This window comes from Lonchura striata, chromosome 17 (assembly GCF_046129695.1).
Source record: "Lonchura striata isolate bLonStr1 chromosome 17, bLonStr1.mat, whole genome shotgun sequence".
Classification (NCBI taxonomy): domain Eukaryota; kingdom Metazoa; phylum Chordata; class Aves; order Passeriformes; family Estrildidae; genus Lonchura; species Lonchura striata.
Genome location: NC_134619.1, coordinates 13,290,381 through 13,309,063, shown reverse-complemented (window position 1 = coordinate 13,309,063; position 18,683 = coordinate 13,290,381). Strand labels below are relative to the sequence as shown.

The 18,683-nt window shown below is 43.9% G+C and overlaps 1 protein-coding gene and 1 long non-coding RNA gene across 4 annotated transcripts in view; both read right to left on the bottom strand.

The window, feature by feature from the left end:
* Window positions 1-18,683, bottom strand: part of MMP24 (matrix metallopeptidase 24) — a 44,347-nt gene that overhangs the window by 10,150 nt on the left and 15,514 nt on the right. For all 3 annotated transcript variants that reach the window (XM_021546300.3, XM_077787033.1, XM_021546301.3), the window contains one exon: window positions 7,104-7,265. In XM_021546300.3, coding sequence (XP_021401975.2) covers window positions 7,104-7,265 — 162 coding nt within the window. The remainder of the gene's footprint in view (window positions 1-7,103; window positions 7,266-18,683) is intronic.
* LOC110479212 (uncharacterized) lies at window positions 13,098-15,383 on the bottom strand. The gene is made up of 2 exons (XR_002466888.2): window positions 14,947-15,383; window positions 13,098-13,486 (listed from the first exon to the last, which is right to left on the bottom strand). It is a non-coding gene; the product is annotated as an uncharacterized LOC110479212 (long non-coding RNA).

The following is an 18,683-nucleotide window of genomic DNA, read 5'->3' as shown; positions in this document are numbered from 1 at the left end:
CCCAGGGCTTGTCACAGTCATCTGTGGAGAAGAGGAAAGTTCAAACAGTACCTGAAACCCAGGGCACCGATGTAAAGGTTTTAATTAGCCCTAAAATGCCACTGAAGCAGCCCACATAGAACTGGCATGGCTGAAGCAGTTGTACACACCATGGTCAAGACGATGCCAAGCAGCAAGGATTCAGATGAACCAGGGATTTGCTTTAAGGAAAACATTTGCTAGATCAGTGGAGAGAGATCTCAAGTCAGGCCCAACAAGAGAAGCTGACCCTGTATGTACTCACTGCTGGCCATGGCCAAACCAGAGCTGGCCATGGCCAAATCAGCCCTGGCAAGGCTTCCCATACATGCTGCAGGTGGTCTGCAAGCTGCTTGGATGCAGACTTTGTCATTTCAGTTCATATATTCCTCTTACTGTCCTTCTCTGCTAGGCACAGGTGTTTCCTTGCTACCTTTCACTCATTTTTGTTTTTATAACCTAGGCCTTCTAATTTATTCTGATTGAAGATTTATCTCTCTAGACTGCCTTTTCATTTTTAGTTGTTGCCTCCACTTAGTCCCTGAGTGTGGCTTAAGGCGGGAGGTGATCCTTCAGCTGTGCACATGCAAAGAGCAGAGGAGTACACTGAAAACATGGAAATCCTCAGGTCCAAGTGCTATTCAGGCAGAATTTGGTGTACAGTTATGGGGATGGGAAGCAGAACCACAGCCTGTCTATTGGTGGAGAAAGTGCTCCCTCGTAAGACCTAAGACACTGAGAGTCCAACCTGGCACAAAAGCAGAATGAGCAGACCCCATCCATTAGGAAAGCTCAGTGGTCATTCCTATTTCCAGACTCCCATCACAGTAACCTGCCTCCAAAACAGCTCAAGGCAGGATGGAACAGGTTTACCAGCAGCAGAGGTGAGTGTGTGAACAAAGAGTCACTTAAGATGTGCTGGAACTGTGGTAATTAATACAGAGACTGATCACATCCACCAGTGTGAGCAGGCAGCAGAGCACACAAACCATATCCTCTGCTGCTACACTTCCAAGCAGCTTCAGAGAATGAGACAGAGGAAAAGTATCTAATGAGAAAAATCTAAGTGAGAGAGGTTATTGCATGAGTCTGCAAATGGGCCTGACACAGTCATCTAGTTATCATATGTGATCCCAGCACCAGAGCCAAGTCCTCCCATGGGACTAATCCTGCAGCCACTTCCACATGGGAAGCAGGTAAGAAATCTCCTGGAGCTGGAAACTCGACATTCTGGAGGGAAGCAACTTGCTGGGACTTTACAGACACTGTGTGGAGAAGAAGAGTTTCTTCCTCTCTATCAGAAGCAAGGCAAAGAATGTCAGAAAGCTTTTGGGTCACAGCAGATCACCTTTAGAGTGTGACTTCCACCACTGGCACTTAGCCTCCTCCCTTCATGCTTCCTCTGTCGCAGACCATCTGAATACCAAGGTGACCTGTGAAGATAACACAGAGAGAGGAGGCATTTAGGAGCCACTGTGTCGATAGTTGAGGACAAAATATAATTTACTGTCCTCCTGGCTATTGACAGAGTGTTCCCTCAACTGCACAGCACCTGCCTGGAGGCTCAGCACCTTCCTGGCTCACCTGGTCCCAGCTAGCAGCTCCTCAAACCTGCCAGCACAGAGGAGGCTTTGGGTCAGTTCAGGGGAGAGAACCATCCACTTGCAAACAAAGGCCTGTCTTTATCTTCTTAATATTCACTCCAAGAAGAAAACTATCCTCCAGACTACAGTTATGGTTTGAATAACTCATAGGAGGGTTTTGGTTTGAAAAAGTTGAGCTGCCAGCGTGTTTCTGCAGCAGTGAAGCAGCTGTCCAGGTACATAGACATGGCTCCTCAGCCTTCTTCCAATTAAAGCCTATGATCCAAGAGAGCCAGGCAAAGTATGAGAAACCACCTGGCTGCTCTGCAGGCTCCAGGGCACTGCAGAGAGGCCCCTGTTCACAATACATGATATAGCTGCCAACAAGCTACCCTCAGAGGCCAGAGATTGTCCACAAAACTCCAAGTGCAGGAAGGACTCCTTTCCCTCACTCACTTGACAGACTCACCCACAGAACACTTTGCACTTCTGGGCTCAGCCTTCAGGAATGAAGTGAGTTAAGATGTCACACTTAGCCTGGGTCCTTGTCACAGTGCAGAACAAGCCCCAGCACCACAGAACAATGGGTGGACAGTCAAAGCCCCCATGATCATCACTGGGTGGCAGGAAGGGTTTCTTGAGCCCTTCTCACACAGACATTCTCCTCTGAATGCCAGCTGCCACCCAGGTGACAGGGCATTCACCTGAGAGACAAGTGTCCACAGCAGATATCCTTGTTCTAAACCAAAGGAATGCTTTCCTGGGATCTGGAATGAGGTTCTCTGCTTTGGGTGCCAGAAAACTGGGTCAAAAATTCCCAGCCTTAGGCAGGCAAATGGTGAGACGTTAGGGCTCTGCAAGATGCTCCAGTTTCCTTCTGGTAAAACTTTCAGAAGCCTGACATCTGCTCTACAGAAAAACAGAACATTTTTCTATACTTGGAAGAATCTGTAGGATGAGAAAAGTATTTTCCACCCAGCCATAACACACACCAGTGTTTTTCCATCAGCTGAGAAACCTCACAAGAGAGATAGGCTCCCTCTCAGCCTCCCTTTTGGCAGAGTCCTCCAGGTGTCATGTGGAGCCCAAGGACAGTACTGGGAACCAGGCAGTTGCTCCCAGTGTTTCAGAGGAGTGGGAATGAAGATCTGGCTTTTGGCAAGTGAGGATCTGTGGATGCACCAGAGGTGAAGTCTGGTGTTTCCTGCTGGGTCCAACAGAGTCTGTGGACAGGAGAAAAGTGCAAATGAAGTGATGCAACATAGAGAGGGTGTCTGGTATCTCTGCAATGTGCCAGAGATGTGGCACCAGGGCACATCCCTCCAGACTCCTGATTGCCAAGCATTTTCCTTCCTCTCTCCTCTAATGAGTATAGTACCATGGGGCACAGATCCACAAGTCCCAAATCTTGCAGCTTCCACAGATGAGGTCTTGGATGTTACTGTTTCCTCTTCCTGTCCAAGAGGACATTTTCAGAGAACATTTCCAGGTCCCACATGACAACAAAGCTTGCTCTGATGGTCCCACTCACAGTGCAGTGTCACCACATGGAAATTCTCCACCAGGTTTTTCTGCTGTCCCCTCACATGCCATCTCACACCTAGGTGTAGCTTACAAGTGACCTGGCATGGTCACAAGGGTCTGTAGGTTACAAGAATCTCTATGGGCTGCCACTGGAAAAGGGGGGGAGGTGATGGAAGCCATGCACACTGCACTGAGGGGGTGAGGCCAGCAGAAGGTCCTGCTTGCTCAATGACACTGTGCTCTGCTGATCCCCTGTTCCTGGATGTCAGAGCTGGTGTTGTCCAGCTCCTCAGCCAGGGGCTGAAGTGGTTTCACGCCCACTCTGGACATGAGCCCTCAGGGGTGCAGCATGTGCACTGACTGGGATCTCTTCTCTTCAACTGCACAGAAGATGTGTCAGGCTGAGACTTCCTCAGTGAGATTTGGGATGACCCACGTCTTTGAGGTTGTCTCCAGGGTTAATGACCTTGTTTACCTTTGAGAGATTAGGAGACCTTCCTCCCCTTTGTGACATCAGGCTTTAAAAGGTCCTTGAAGGTAATGGCCTGGTTAACCAGCCCAGTGCACATGAGCTTTTCCTGTACTTCATGTCAGGGAACTGCTCCACAGACAGTGTCACAAGAACCACTCCCCATGGGAGGCTGCTTCATCACCCACCTCAAACCAGTACGGAGAGCAGGATGTGAAGAAACATGGAATCACAGAATCATTCAGGTTGGAAAAGCCCTCTGAGGTGGTCAAGTCCAACCCTTAACCCAGCACTGCCAAGCCCACCACCAAATCATGTCACCAAGTGCCACATACATGCATTTTTTGAATACCACCAGGGATGTGACTCCACCACTGCCCTGGGCAGCTGTTCCAATGCCTGGCCACCCTCCTAGCAAAGTAATTTCCCCTAATACCCAGCCTAAAACTCCCCTGACACAACCTGAGGCTGTTTCCTTTTTCCTGTCACTTGTTACCTGGGAGAATCCCGAGCCCCTCCCGTCAGGACAGGATGCCCAGTGCTGCAGAGTGACCAGCTCAGGCTCTGTGACACAGCCACAGCTGAGCATCTCTCCTCTCTCCACCTGCAGTGCAGCTCCCTGCAGCCCTGGCTTCAACACTAGCAAAGTTCAGCAGCAACTCAACAGGATATCCAGGGGACCTGCAAACTGGTATCACTTCCAGTTTAATTCCTTCCTGAGCATGTCACTTGTGACACAGGCACATAAATACAGAGGGAGATACCCTTCTGAAAAACACACATAAAGTACAGCCCTGCTATTTCCTTGTTTTGTCAAGGAATATGTTACAGGAAGCAGCTCTCAGGAGATGAGAATATTATTGACTTGTGTTACAGCTCTGTCATGCAGGGAGTTGCTGGCCTTGCTCTCAGTAGCTTAAAATTGAAGTAACATTTTAAACATTGATCTTATACTTATCAGCATGAAGCACAAACAAGAGCTCACATCACCTACTGTCTCTGTGGGTGAGTTTTGAAAGAAATAAAAAAAAAAATACATTAAAAATTCAACAAATCATTATATGAGAGATGTGGACATGTTTCTTTTCTAATGGATAAACACAGATACAATATAAACCACATTTGAAATGCTTCATTCTCAAAAGGCGACAAAATGGACTTCAGCTTTAGTAAAGCCTCTGTTCTTTGTTCTAGAAACTTCAGTGGAATTGAAAATTGGAAGTTTTGATTATAACTATTTTTTAAAAAGGATGCTACAGGCAAGACAGTGGCTCTGTGTCTGACTTTGCAGAGTTGGTTACTAAATAATACATATTGAGCACATGCTGCTGCACTGAAGAGAATGTCAAAGCAGCAAGAAAGCAGGAGATTTTGGTTTTTGGAGAGGTTCTCTGGTAGATGGGCATTTGGTATTCCCAAGGCACAACAAAGCAGTGTGGCACAAATAAAATACATTAGCTGAATGTTCCTGCTAAAGCTACGAGAAGGATACTTCAGCAGGCCCTTCTCAGTTTTGAGATCAGATGAAGGGTTCTATTTTTTCACCATTAGTTCCAGGGAGAAACATCACCTGCATTTTCCACAATTTCTTTGTGAATCATAAGCATAAAACCTGATTTTAAATTCAACTTTGATTTTTGGACTGTAATTCTGTACCAAGGGCCAAAATCTCTACCTGGGGAAGAAAGCTCCTGCTACAGAAGCTGCTCCTTCCTCTCCCCAGAGGATGAGTTATCTCTACAACCCCTAACATCATCCCCAGCCATTCCAGCTCAAAGGCCTTAGAGCCCCATTCTGGAGAGCGCTGATCTCAGCTCAGCCCCTGCTGATCTTGGCTTGAATCCCAAAAGTGAAGCAGGAAGGCTGTCAGTTCCTTATGTGCTCCCTTTCCAACCCATCATTTTTTCTTGATTGTACTTCCACTGTCTGCAATATATTAAGTTGTTTTTTTTTTCTTTCTGATTAATAAAAGTTCACAGGAACTAAATCAACATTTCAAAATAGAAACAGCATAATGGCATTTTGGCAGCTTTCAAATTTAACACTTAGATCTATTACTTAATGAAAGTTTAACACTGACTACCCCAGCACTTTATTTCAAAACCCTCCAGAGTCTCTGCTATCCTGAGCATCAGACCATGAACTGTGTTAAAGTATTCATAATTAAACAATACCATAGGACAATTAACATTCAACTTCACCTGGTAATGATCAATAAGATGCACTAATGAGATGAGATAGTTCCCTGGGTGTACTTTAAGCCATCTTATTTTACATATTGGACCTTACTTGGATATCTACCTCACACTGAGGATGGACTGCTCTCTACAAATGCCTGTTTTTTTCCCACTGCCCTCACAAGTCAGAGAAATTAGCCCAGGAAAAGACTTTTCCAGGCATCTGCACTTAAACAATGAATCTCAATCCAGCCACAGAAAACAAACACCAAATCTGACTCAAACAGATGAGATGCAATTTAGATGTCTTGCTACACTGCTTTAGTCTTACAGGTCTTGCACACATTTTATTAGCAGCAACTTCAGATTCACTGGCAGACCATTGATGGAAACACTGAGTGTCAGGCCTGCCACCAACCTCTGCAGCAAGCCCTGAGAAACACCAGCTTTCCCACTGACAACCATCTTACAAGTATTTTCTTCACCTTGAATTCATACCTTTTCTGCTCTGCTGCACAGTTCCATAGCACAACTGCTCTGTGTTGCATTAATTAAGTAACCTCTCTTGTCAAACTTGTACTTTCCACAAAGAATGAAACCAGGGATGTTTGATGAAACCTATTTATCACAGGTTGCCACAGACTGTGGCCATTAGCCTCAGTCTCCCCTTGTGTTCCTAAAACCTGGATTTCTCTTTCCTCTCAGAGTCTCCTTCTGCCAATAATTCTGAGAATTCCTGTCCTCACACCCTGGTATCCATGATTGCATCACATGGCACCACATCATTGCAGCCCCTAGGTTTTCTCTCATAATCTGTCCGCCCTTTTTCTATTTTCCTTGAGCCCATTATCTTTGTAGCACATGCTGTACAACATGTTCAGCTAGAGACTGAAGAAGCAAAGTGCTCCCTAAGCAGATCCAAACTTTCTTTTCCTTACCTTATATATAATGAGGAAAAAAAAAACAGAGTAAAAATACTTTTTACCTTTCCTTGATGTTCCAGGCTCTTTGCATTCTTTTCCTTTATTTGCACTGGTTGTTCCTAATGGACAAACCTTGGGTACAGCAAAGCCTATTTTCCCCTTTGCAGTACTCCTTGATTTGGGGAGACAGTGAGGGATGGAGCACCAGTGGGATCACAGAAGTTTGATTATCCTGACTTGTGCAGTCATCTTAGTCCTGGATCAAGGGCTTTACAGAGTTCCCCACTCAGCTGTGGCTGGAAATGCAGCCCACCATCTGCAGGCATGCGGGGGCTAATTGTAAAATACTCACTAGGCTCAAACTTGGTGTAAGTAAAGAAGCAGGAAGGAGGAAAGAAGGGTTGCTCACCATAGATTTTCTGAATTCCTTGGAGGTCATCCTGAGGCAGTTTGAAGTTGTGTGTTTCCATGTACTGGTAGAAAGGAGCCATGATAGCACTGGGATCATTGGAGTGCTCCAGACCCAGCGCATGCCCCAGCTCATGGACGGCAACCAGGAAGAGATCATTCCCTGTGGGAGGAAGGCACAGCCAGGTGAGCACACAGCCACAGCCTCAGCCCATCCCAAGCCCCTCTTGCCCATAAACCAGAAGCTAATACTTTGCTCTCCTACTGCACAGCAGGTCACAGTGCCAGGGTCAGCTCCTGGAGATGGTTTTAGTCCCAAAACCTGCACAGCCTTTAGCCATTGTCAAAGAATGGGCCAGAGGCTGCCAGCCCCAGAGCAGGTAAAACAGGCAGTGCCTGGAGTGAAAGTATACTGACTGTAGACTCCCTTGTAGAGAATTTACAGAAAATGGCCAACAAAATGGTCACTCTGATACCACTGGCTCCTTATCCAAGTGCTGCCAGGAGAGGTGAGAGCGTGACAGTCTGCTAATCAGTGGTGGGGCGAGTGCTTTTTGCCCCTTCTGGGTCCTCTAGTGCCATGCTCTGATCAGCCCTGGACCAACAAATGGTAGGGGAGGTCTTCAGGCACCTGGCAAGGCAGAAGGAAGGACAGAGAAGACCAGGGTAACACCCACTGTCCCATGTGGGCAGCTCCTCAATGTGCTTTTACTCTGCTGGAACCCTGGCACTGCCATGTGTGCAGGAGCTGAGCACAGGTAGCTCCATCCTGCCCCACTCCCACACAGGGAAAAGATTGGGTTGGATCCCAGTGGCAGAAGACAGAAGGAAGAAGGAAAGAGTCAGGACTGTTCCTGACAGGAAGAAGAAGAGGTGAGGAGCCCTGTCTGGTGCAGAAGCTGGGAGCAGTGTTGAGTAGGGGTACCTTCAACTCTACAGGCACACATTCCTCTTCAGTCCCACAGCCCTGGGACCATCATCTCTTTGATCTAGTGTGGTCCTTGGATGTCCTACTCCACAAGGGCACTGGAAAATGATCCAGGCAATGCCAGGTAGGGATGAAGACACAGCTGACAAGGACTGATGTAAGGGTCTCCTCATGGCAGTAAAATGTTTGAGCCCTCAATTGTGCCTGAATTTGGGCTCCTCTGGTTTTGTTTTTTTATGGCAAGGCAGAAACCGAGCATTTGCAATCAGACACTTGCAATCAGTTGTCAGTGGCAGTTCAGTGGCTGCTCTGCAGCCTCCAAAGAGCTTTCTCACAGCTCGAGCTGAACAAAGCTCAGTTCTGTGCTGAGCTCTACCTGAGTCAGGAGTTGCAACAGTGACTCACACAGAATCATCTCTTTTTCTTAAATAGTTACTGCTTTACTGTTACCCAGAAAAATATGACAAAGCAGTTTCAGGGGTCTGCAAGCCTCCTCAGCAGGGAGCTTTGCCAGCATCTGAAGATACCTGAAATCAGTACCAAAGAGTGCTCCCCCAGCTACACATACCACCCCAAAATGGTTAAATGCTCTACACGTTTGAGTTGGATGGTGAAAGCATCTGAATATGCAAGACATGTTACAATATAAAAATGCATTTCAAATAAATTTTCAAATACCATTGTCCAAACATATATAGCCTAAAATTTAGCCACATATATATGTAAAATATTAGAATTTCTGTATTTGGGAAATTCAAATAAAGACCTACTTAGTAATTTTTTCTCATCTGTTGCTGAAAAATCTGGTGTGTGCAGAACAAGTTAATACAATGTCCAACAGCCCAGTATAAAATCCATGAAGTAGTTTTATGGTAAAGTTTGGAGGATTGATCATTCTTCACAGGTTTTCAAAAACACTCAAGCTTAGAAAATGCACCCAGACTCCAAATGGGATTCAGAGAATCAATGACCTTTTGCAAAACTGAATAAACTTAGTCTCCTGTATCACCTAAATGCTCATGAAAACATAATTTTTCACTGCTACCACAACTATTCATACATGAAGTCCATAGTAAAGGTCACTCAATACAGAGCTGCCCTTGTGAGACTCTGCTCACCACAGGCTCACAGTCTGTCCCTGTGCTCAGGGACATCTTCCCTCACCTTCCCTTGGTGGCATTTTCTTCCTTGCTAAAGTACCTGCAGTATTTGTGCTGCCAGCAGACGTAGAACTTGCCTCTATGTAACTACATATAAATCTATGGAAGTGACTTGCCTCTATGTGCTAATCCTTTACCAGGAGTGTAAGATTAAGCACTATCTTAAGTTAAATTAGTTTCAAATAGCTTTCAGTCATTTGTTTCTGCCCAGAATAAATGTCAGCCCCCTTTACAGATGGAAAATGAATCCCACAGATGCACAGGATGGTTGAGGCTGGAAGGCACCTTTGGAGCTTGTCTGGTCCAATGCCCACCTCAAGCAAAGTTAAATAAAGCAAGTTCTCTTCTCAGGTTTTGAATGTCAAGTTTCTCCTACTGGGGGAGCCATGTCCAGGACACTCCAGATGTGCCAAGTGGAAAGGAAGGATCATCTCCTTGCTGGCACTGACCTGCTGCCAGCGCTCTTCCAGAGGCAGCCCTGGGTGCTGTTGGCCTTCTGTGCTCATGACTCATGTTCAACTTGTTGTCAACCAGGAGCCCCAGGTCCTTCTCTGCAAAGCTGCTTCCAGCCTCTGGGCCACCAAGAGTCCAGGGGCAGGGCTGTGCATTTCCCCTTCCTCACCTTCCTTAGGTTCCTATCAGCCTGCTCCTCCAGCCTCTCGAGGTCTCTGAACAGCATCACTGGGCAGTGTTATTAAACACTTCTCCAACTTTCCTGTCATCTTCAAACGTGCTGAATGTGCACTCTGCTGCATCACTGATGTAATTTCATCAAGTTTTAGTCAGTACTGATCTCATGCACCTCCCCTGACACAAATGCTGAACTTCTCCATCTTGTGGTTACTGCGGCCAAGGATGAAACTGATCTTCACACTACCCACATTTCTTCAGCTGTCAGGTCCAGCAGATCATGGTTGCTTGTTCTTTGATCACCAGTGAGATAACCAGTAAGAGTTCTGTCATGAACTATTGCCCTGATTCTTAAGATTTTCTAAAGCCTTCTGAGTTTACATTCTATTAGAAAACTTTCCCATACAATTTCTATAAACAACATATTGTTTTGCATTCCTTCATGGGGGTGGAGAAACTTGATGTACTAGTAGTTTGTCCAATGTCTTTGGAGAGGTGGCCCATTCACTCTCCAATCCACTGTCACCTTTGGAAAAGTATAAAAGTTAGAGTCAGAAAATAAACCTTCTTCTTTGCCTTGCAAATAGCAGGTGGCTCGCGTTGTGCTTTCACGTGTCCTATAGCGACAATGAACAGCAAGATGAAAGCTCATTCCTGAAGAAGTATCTCAACTACCATGGTGGTCAGGCCAGCCAGCTCTTCCACTATGGAACAGATACACACCTTTTCCCAGCTATGCTTAGGAAATACTTGATCCTGGAAAAACAGCTGTGGAAAACAGCTGCTGCTGTCCAGTTTTAAACCACCATTCTGGCTGGCAGTTGTGTGTGAGGATGTCACAGAGCACAGAAAATGTTGGCTGGGAAGCTTTGTGGCAACTAGAGGTAAGAAACTCTCAAAGAAATTAACTGTCCCAGTTCCAGCACAGCCACAGCAGGAAAGTCAGCAGTGGAATGGAAAAGTCCTCCTCCTCCATGGCCAGGAGACCACCCCACCCGAAGCAGGGATAAACCCAGGGCAATAACTGGAGCAGATGAAGTAGAGCTCAAGAGAATTCCTAGAAAGTGAATTGACCTCCACAGAAAGCAGGACAAGAAGCTCATCTTAGCTCTCTCCAAGTACCCTGATTCTCAGGGCTGTGGTTGCTTCTCATCCCCTTTTGCTGAAAGGTAGTCATGGCAGAAGCACACACAGCTCCCTCTCCTTCTGTTCCTTGCCCTGGCCAAAAATTTCTCACCACTGTTTAATGCCCTCATCTTTCTATTCTGGCCTTCTTCCAGACACATCTGTTGATCTTTTCCTTCCAGCATGCCCGTTATCACCTTTCTCTATCCTGCTGCACACTCTAAGGGGGTCCCAGGTCTGAAACAACTATATCATTCTCAGAGAACAAGTGAAACAGCATTTCATGGGAGGAGGAGATGGGAGAAAGAAGTCTTAAGAAAATTTCAGAAGCCCAGAGTTCTCAAAAATCCAGCTCTGGATTAATCATCCTGTGTTCTCTTGAAGGGTTGCTCACTCAATAATATTGTTAAGCAACTAGTTCCCTTTAATTTGCTAATGATAGCAAATTCCATAGCATGGAAGAGAACACATTCCTTTTGAAGGGGTAGGCTAGGATTTGCTCAAAAAAGAAAATACTGAGGTATAAAACCACTTCAGTGGTTCTCTCCTTCCACAGCACTCAGCCTCTGTGTGTTCTCTGTGTTCACTCACTGCTGAGTTCTCAGCAGTGAGAACTCTGTTCTCTGCTGAGCTGGAGAAACCTCGAATGGAGCTTGTACCTCCCACATTGTTTCTGTTGGTTCTTGAACATATAGGAAGATCTCTGACCTCCCAGTTCTCCACATTTCTTGTCCAACAGCATTCCCCATAGCATCCATCTTCTTACAGAAAGATTCACGAGGAGAACTAACAGCCTAGCTTGATGCTTACCTATGCAAACAAGGTCAAGGAATAGGATACAGCTCCTTAATTTCCTGCTCAACCCACTCCCCACCAAGACCAAGTAACAAGAAAAACTTGCACCCAGAGTGTCCCAGGCACCTGGGTAAAACAGTAGGGTTATGAAGGGATCTGTACTTGGAGGAAACAGTCCCAAGAGGAATACAACAATTTTTGCTCATTTGCACCATCTGTACAAAACAAATAGGTCTGGTCAGAGACCTGTCTGAGCTTCCTCCTTTCCAGTTCTCAGGAGGCAGCCGAAGTCCACCAATAAGCATCAGAAAGAGGATGACCCTGTAAAACTGGTGGAAGTAAGTCAGCTCATTGAGTGAAATACTAAATGACCTGCTATACTAAACACAAAGAAATACATTTAATTTAGTTTTGAAGTTGCTGATGTGTGTTCCTTACCAGCACAATGTTATCACCACAGAAAATGACAACTGAGGACACACCTATAGCACTACAAAAGCATCCTCCATTATCATGATGACACACCAGGTGTGTCATTACCTTACATCCAGCTCAATGGTGCTATACAACTTGAAACATAGGTTTAATTTTCTTAATTAAAAACAATCTGTGTTCAGGATAAACCTCATTAGCTGGTGTGCTCCCCGATGAGCTACCTTACTTTAGATAAACTGCAATATAATCCCACATGAAACCCCAATCTTTGGGGAAAGGACTCTCAAATTGTTTGTAACTTTCTACTTTTCGCTGCAGAGTAAAGAAACACGTTTTATTGCAACAGAGAACACTGGAGTCAGATAAACTATTTATGTATGAACTTCCTCCTTCAACTCTCAAAATCCACCCCTCCTGATCCTTTGATTTTAATCTTCCTGTGGAAAAACCATTCAATAGGTAACAAACACCTTGAGACAGCTTTTCTTTGTGAAGTTGCCCACACATGCCTTCTTGTACAGTGTCATTCCTTTTAACTATGGAAATCCATAACAAAACACTTTATTTGTCTACATAACTCACTGAATAATTCCTGTAGGTTGCTGAAATGCCTGTCAGTACACAGCAGCAGGTCACAGGACTCCATTAGGGCAGTGCTATCAGTTACTGCCATCAGTGTTTGTTCCTCAGCACAGCTGTGCATGTGGATACGCCCTGGAGAGCACACAGTACTGGTGACTGTAAGTCCAGGACACAGCTTCTATGACAACAGAAGTACAAATAATACTGCATATCTGATTAACAGCAGAATCTGAACAGGCTGAATCTCTGCTCTTTGTCACGTTAGTTTTATATTTTATGAACTGTATCACCCTGCCAACAAATCTACATATTGCAGTGTACTAAGACACAAAAAGACATATGAGGGTTATATTTTGAAATTTTATTAAAGTAAGAATGATACTTAAGAAGTCAGATGATTGATTGTGTGTGACAATAGCATGCCTCAGGTAATTACAGAAGAGATGGTATGAACTAAACATGCTTATGTTCTTTCCACCCCAAAAGCCACGTAAAGACAACTGTTTCCCAAGCACAACTTAAAGAAGCTTTAGGGCTACTCTAAGCTATGCCTTGGTTCTTGCATCTTCAGACCTGGTAGGTCTGACCTGTCCAACAGAAGAACATGTCTATGCTCCTCCATTCACCTCCACAACACGCTCTGCTCAAGGAAAGCTTTCCAGTCTTCTGAAGACCCTGAAGATGAGGTGATACTGCTCAGTAGAATTCTGTGGAAAACAGCTTTTCTATCTATAAAGGAAGAAAATACATGTTAAAAAGAAATACAGGTGTTCCTTTGTTCATATGCAATTATTTTCACGTGTTGCTTCTTAAGGAATTACTGAAAACTCTGAGAAGTGTCTGAACAGCTTCCCTGGTGAAAGAAGGAGTGATCTGCAGTTTTAACAGCAACTGGACCATGTTAAACTGATCCCCACAAGACCAAGGGACTGCAGAAAGACAAAGAGCCACATTATATTACCAATGTGAACGGTAATTTGCCTTTTTTGACCAAAAGGCAGCATGCAAATCAGGGCTGGTAGCTGTGCTATACATCTTACTAATGGTGCAAGCTGTGCTTTATTTGACATGCACAGAGGGGACTATGAGGACAACCTCCTGTAGAAACTCAGAGGAAAAATACAGACTAATGGTCTGGAATGGTAAGACCAAAATTGACAGAGTGGACAGCCGAAGAGAGGGCAGTTGTGCCATTTCAGCTGCTCAGCAGCCTGACAGTGGAGCAAGCGTGTTCTGCTGAGAAATTAACCCCATCTTTCACAAATGTAGGTTGTAATTCCATAAACATTTCAATATCAAAGAATAACAAATCCCGAAATGAAAATTCCTATTTGCATATACCAGCAGAGAATTTGATAGAACAGATGGTAAAACAGTAAAGAAAAAGAAAAATAGAAACACAAAAAAATGTAGCTATGACCTTCATTCCATCAGTCTTGAAAATGAGCTATTGTTTGTATTTTAGAAGTATTTAAACACAGTAGAGTCTACTGACACAATTCAGTCCTGATCCAGCTGTGGAAACACTGGAAGGTAACTAAAAAACCCCAGGCCTTGGCATAGGCAGTGTGGACAATCCAGTCTGTGACATGTGGAATCCTTTTTTGCACACCAGGTTCCTGATGCTGGCAATAGAGCAAGTGGTGCTCTGGAAGCTGTAAGAGTAGCTCTGTGCCACAGCAAGGGTGTTCTGTAGAACAGGAGACTTTCTGTCACTGTCCTCCCCAACACAGAAGTTCCTAATGGGCCTGTAAAGACTGAGTAGGACTGAGACATAAGAGAGCTGGGATGGAAGAGATCTCCCCCTCAGAGTTATATTTTTGGTGGATTTGGGTAGAGAAGGCAATACTAATAAAATTGTTTTCAAACTGTGAGCTCTTCTTCAGAAACACTAGAGAAAAGAAAAAAAGAAATCTAAGCAACTCCCAAGTTTGCTGCTCACGTGTGATGTCAAAAATCAGAGTATTGGGTGCCATTTCCCTGCCTGATGCTACAAGCTGCAAACTCTTTTCAAGAATTCCTCTATTTTTACTTTTTTTCTTCCTGATGGCCTGTTGTTTTTCTCCTTTGCCCTTCAGCAACTGGAATGCCACAACTTTATTAAAGACACGGCTCCGTTTTGCCTCATTTCACATCATCAGTTTTGACTTTACAAAAAGAAAGTGATAAAAAGAGACTTTCTGGCTCACCTTGATTCTTGTGGCCTGTTTTTTTCACAGTTTTTTTTTCTTCCTTTTTAAGGGAATGACACATCATTTTGATCCTTACTGGCTCTTTCCTGTGAATCCCAGAGTACTTCATTCTCTGTGAAAAGAAGTAAAATACTTTACTTTGATTATACATAAATCAATAGGACTCCAAATACCTACATAACTATATTCATACTCTGTTTATTGAAAGGCTACTAACAAATGCAATGGATAACATTTTTCTTTAAAGAACACTGTGAACTTCAGGTATTGACAACTACCATTAAGTGTATTTACAAGTACAGTGTTTTGAAAATTTGGAATTTGGAGATGACCCTTACTAATGAATTTCAGCTGTAATCAATAACTAGCACTGCCAAGATTTAAAATCCAGCCTGTATTGTGAAGCAACTGCCATGTTTGTAGAATGACAGCAAACACACCAAAAGAAAGCATTACTTACAGAGAGGCTGTCCAGGGGTGGAGAGGAGAATCTGAAGACAGAAATCTTCCCTGTGTGCTGATGGGCTTCTTCTCTTCTCCTTCAGATGACAGGAGAGGGGTGTAATCTCAAACTGCTGCTCATTTAAGCTGCCTGATTTGATTTTCTTTTACTTTGGCTGGCTGTCTTGAAATCATGTGTCTATATCCTTGCTCAAATCTGTTCAACATTAGCATAGGATATGAGACAGCTCTGGCTTATGGGAAGGAGTCTCTCTCCAAGCAGCTACAGGATGAAACCAGTGTTAAGTAGGTATGTCCTGGAGATTAAACACTGAACTAGTCTTCAATAAACAAAATACCAAGCAACAGCATGACCTGGTGATGTACCATCAAAAGGCCTGAGAGAATAAATTGAAATTTTAATACTGTTTATGCCCCACTTGACTTCCAACGTGTACATGAAAGTCTTCCAGGTCTTCTGTGTTAAAGGACACGTGAGTAACTTCAAAGCAGCTCTGGTTTTCACTCTGGAAAATGCTGATGTTCATTTTCAACAACAGTGTCAAAAGCCTGAAAAATAATGATGGATTCAAAATGCCATTTGTTAGAACAAGACTCTTAAATTTGCAGATGTTCTGTATCTGAGAAATCAAAGAAAGAAAATGAAAAATCTACTTAGCAGCCAAACAGCACAAAAGATTACACATGTTCTCTGTTGTGAGTTACTCACTGTACTCACACTCTGTAGATTGCCAGCCTCAGTACTTCAGTAGAAAATGAACATGAGAAAAAGTGACAAAATAAGAAAGAAATGAGACAAAGTGAGGCAAGATGCAGAGGAAATAAGAATTAATTGAGGAGAAAAGACTACCAAGTTCTGGTAATTTTCTGCGTGAAGGTACAGGGGTTAAAGTGCATTTTCTTTTCCAAGCAGGTGCTGCACTTACACAAGTCAGTTAAGTGGTGAGCAAGCAGAGAGCAGAGAGTCAACCTAGGAAAACTGATGTCAATACAAATCTCAAACACAAAAAGAAAGCTACAGCTGGATATTCTGCATTCCTCTTAGTTCCCTCCCCCCACATAAAATATCACAACTGTAATCAAACAAAAAATATAGAATAATGTTTAGCCAGCAATATTTCCAAAGTGACTGGAAACATCTGGAAGTCTTTGATAACAAAGAATTGTATGACTAGTTTTTACCTAGAAAAAGCAAAACCTACTGATACATCCCCCTTAATACCAGGGAATCTGTTGGACATTCTAACATACATTCTATGTTTATAGGATTAGTCTAGTCAATGCTCCAGAAAATTCAGGCATGGAATAAACAAACAAACAAACAAACAAAAAAATAGTCAGGCTATTCAAAAGGATCAAGCAGCTGGCAAAAAATATTGCCTGCTACCTTTTCATGCACCTGTGAGCATCACTGGTCCTCTCTCATGAAAGATTTCAATGTTTAACAGTCTTGTTTTTAGAAGGGAACTAGCCGAAAGAAACAGAGATTTTTATGAGCTGAATATCTTGTTATGGCTCAGAGCTGCCATGAGAAGTAACTACAATTTGCTGTTAAGTTCTAGGAACTCAAATTCTGTCTATGGCAGTACTAAAGAATTATGGAAAAATGTAGATTGAAATGCATGGCTGGAAGCCACCAAGTTTTACTTTCTGCTTCAAGCAGGGCTAATCTCAAAACTACATCAGGATGCTGAGGACATCATCCAGCCACGTTCCAAAAGTCTCAAAGGATGGAGTCCCCACAACCTCTCCAGGTGCAGCCTCTGAGTTCTACCACTCTGTAGGTGAAGAAGTTTTTACCATACACCCCAGGTGGAGTTTTTCTTGTTGCATGCAGCTTGTGCCCCTTGCCTTTTGTTCCTTTTCCTGTTCCTCCTCCATCAAGAGAGTGTGCCTCTCTCCTCTCTAATACCTCCTCAGGTGGAAGACTGCTATTAGATGCTTCCTCCCCATCCTCTTTCTCCTCACTAGGCTGACCAAGCCCAGCTCCCCTGGTTTCATCTTGTTCACAGGGACACAAATGTCCAAAGAATCAAGAAGGTTTGTGATGTTACTACTGCCACGACAGAAAACAGTATACCTCCAGTGAAGACAATGCTTTGAACACACTGATCAGCATAAATGTTGGCTTAAAGCTCTGCATTCTCCCAAACAGGTCTGTCATGATCACTGGCTGTCAGTAAGCTCCAAAATTAGCTACCCCAATAATTTTTTTTTTTCCTTCAGATCCTTGTTGAATATTCACATTTGTCTGCCTAGACAATATTTGGCTGTCCTGAAAAATTTGGCTGTCCTGGTCAGATTCCTGAACATATGCCATGTCCAGATGGTGACTCCAGGAGTGCTTGCTCTGCTGTTAAGGTAGATGTCCACTGACAAAATGCTACACTTTGTGGTAGAATTACAGGGAAAAAGCTGTCTAGTTCCTCTCATCTGTGGCTGACAGAACCTTCCCAAAAGTGGTTCAGGCCCTTTCCTCCTTCTGCAGAAGCTCCTGCTCTGAATTAGCACTGAATTAACTGAAGGTAACCTGTGAAATCTCATCTCCTGTACTGCTTCTGCCAGTGGCTTGCAAACTCTGGCAGTATTTTTGGTTGCTTTCTTTTAGAAGCCATGAACAGGAAGCTTTCCAAAGAAGCCTCTGCAGGAACCCACGGGATCTATGGGGGACACAATCAGTTGGAACAATTCTAAGATTTGTTTACTTGCTGTTAGCAAAGCTCAGCATTTCTTGCCAAGATCTAAAAAGCTGCCACAGTGGTCATCCAACATTTAGAGAGAAAACTTGGTACAGGTGTGAAAGAGAGACACTGAAAGATGAACTCTCTGGTCTGTACAGTGACCACATGATGTGAAGCTGAGCCACACTGAAGTTGGTACAGAAATAATTCATCAGCTGCAGGTGTTTCCTGAAGGAGCTGAAGTGGCTGCCCTGGGCACACTCCTGCCTACAATGCCACATGACAACAGATGATAGAGAGGGTCTTAGAGGCCAACTCTGGGCATGGTGAATGAAATAAAATCTGGTGATCCCTGGCAGAGTATGGATACCTCACTTTAGTATTAAAAAGATTCTCTAATCAACCTGCAGGGGGTTGACAGACACCACAGATTTAATGGTATGGTGTTAGTGACATGCACAACAGCAATGTATTTTTGCTTTTAAAATACCAGAAGGGAGATTTGCCTGGGATTATTGTTAATACTACTTGTAATGTTAAATGGGAGATAAAAATTTACTTTCTGTAATTAACCTGGATTAAAATCATGCT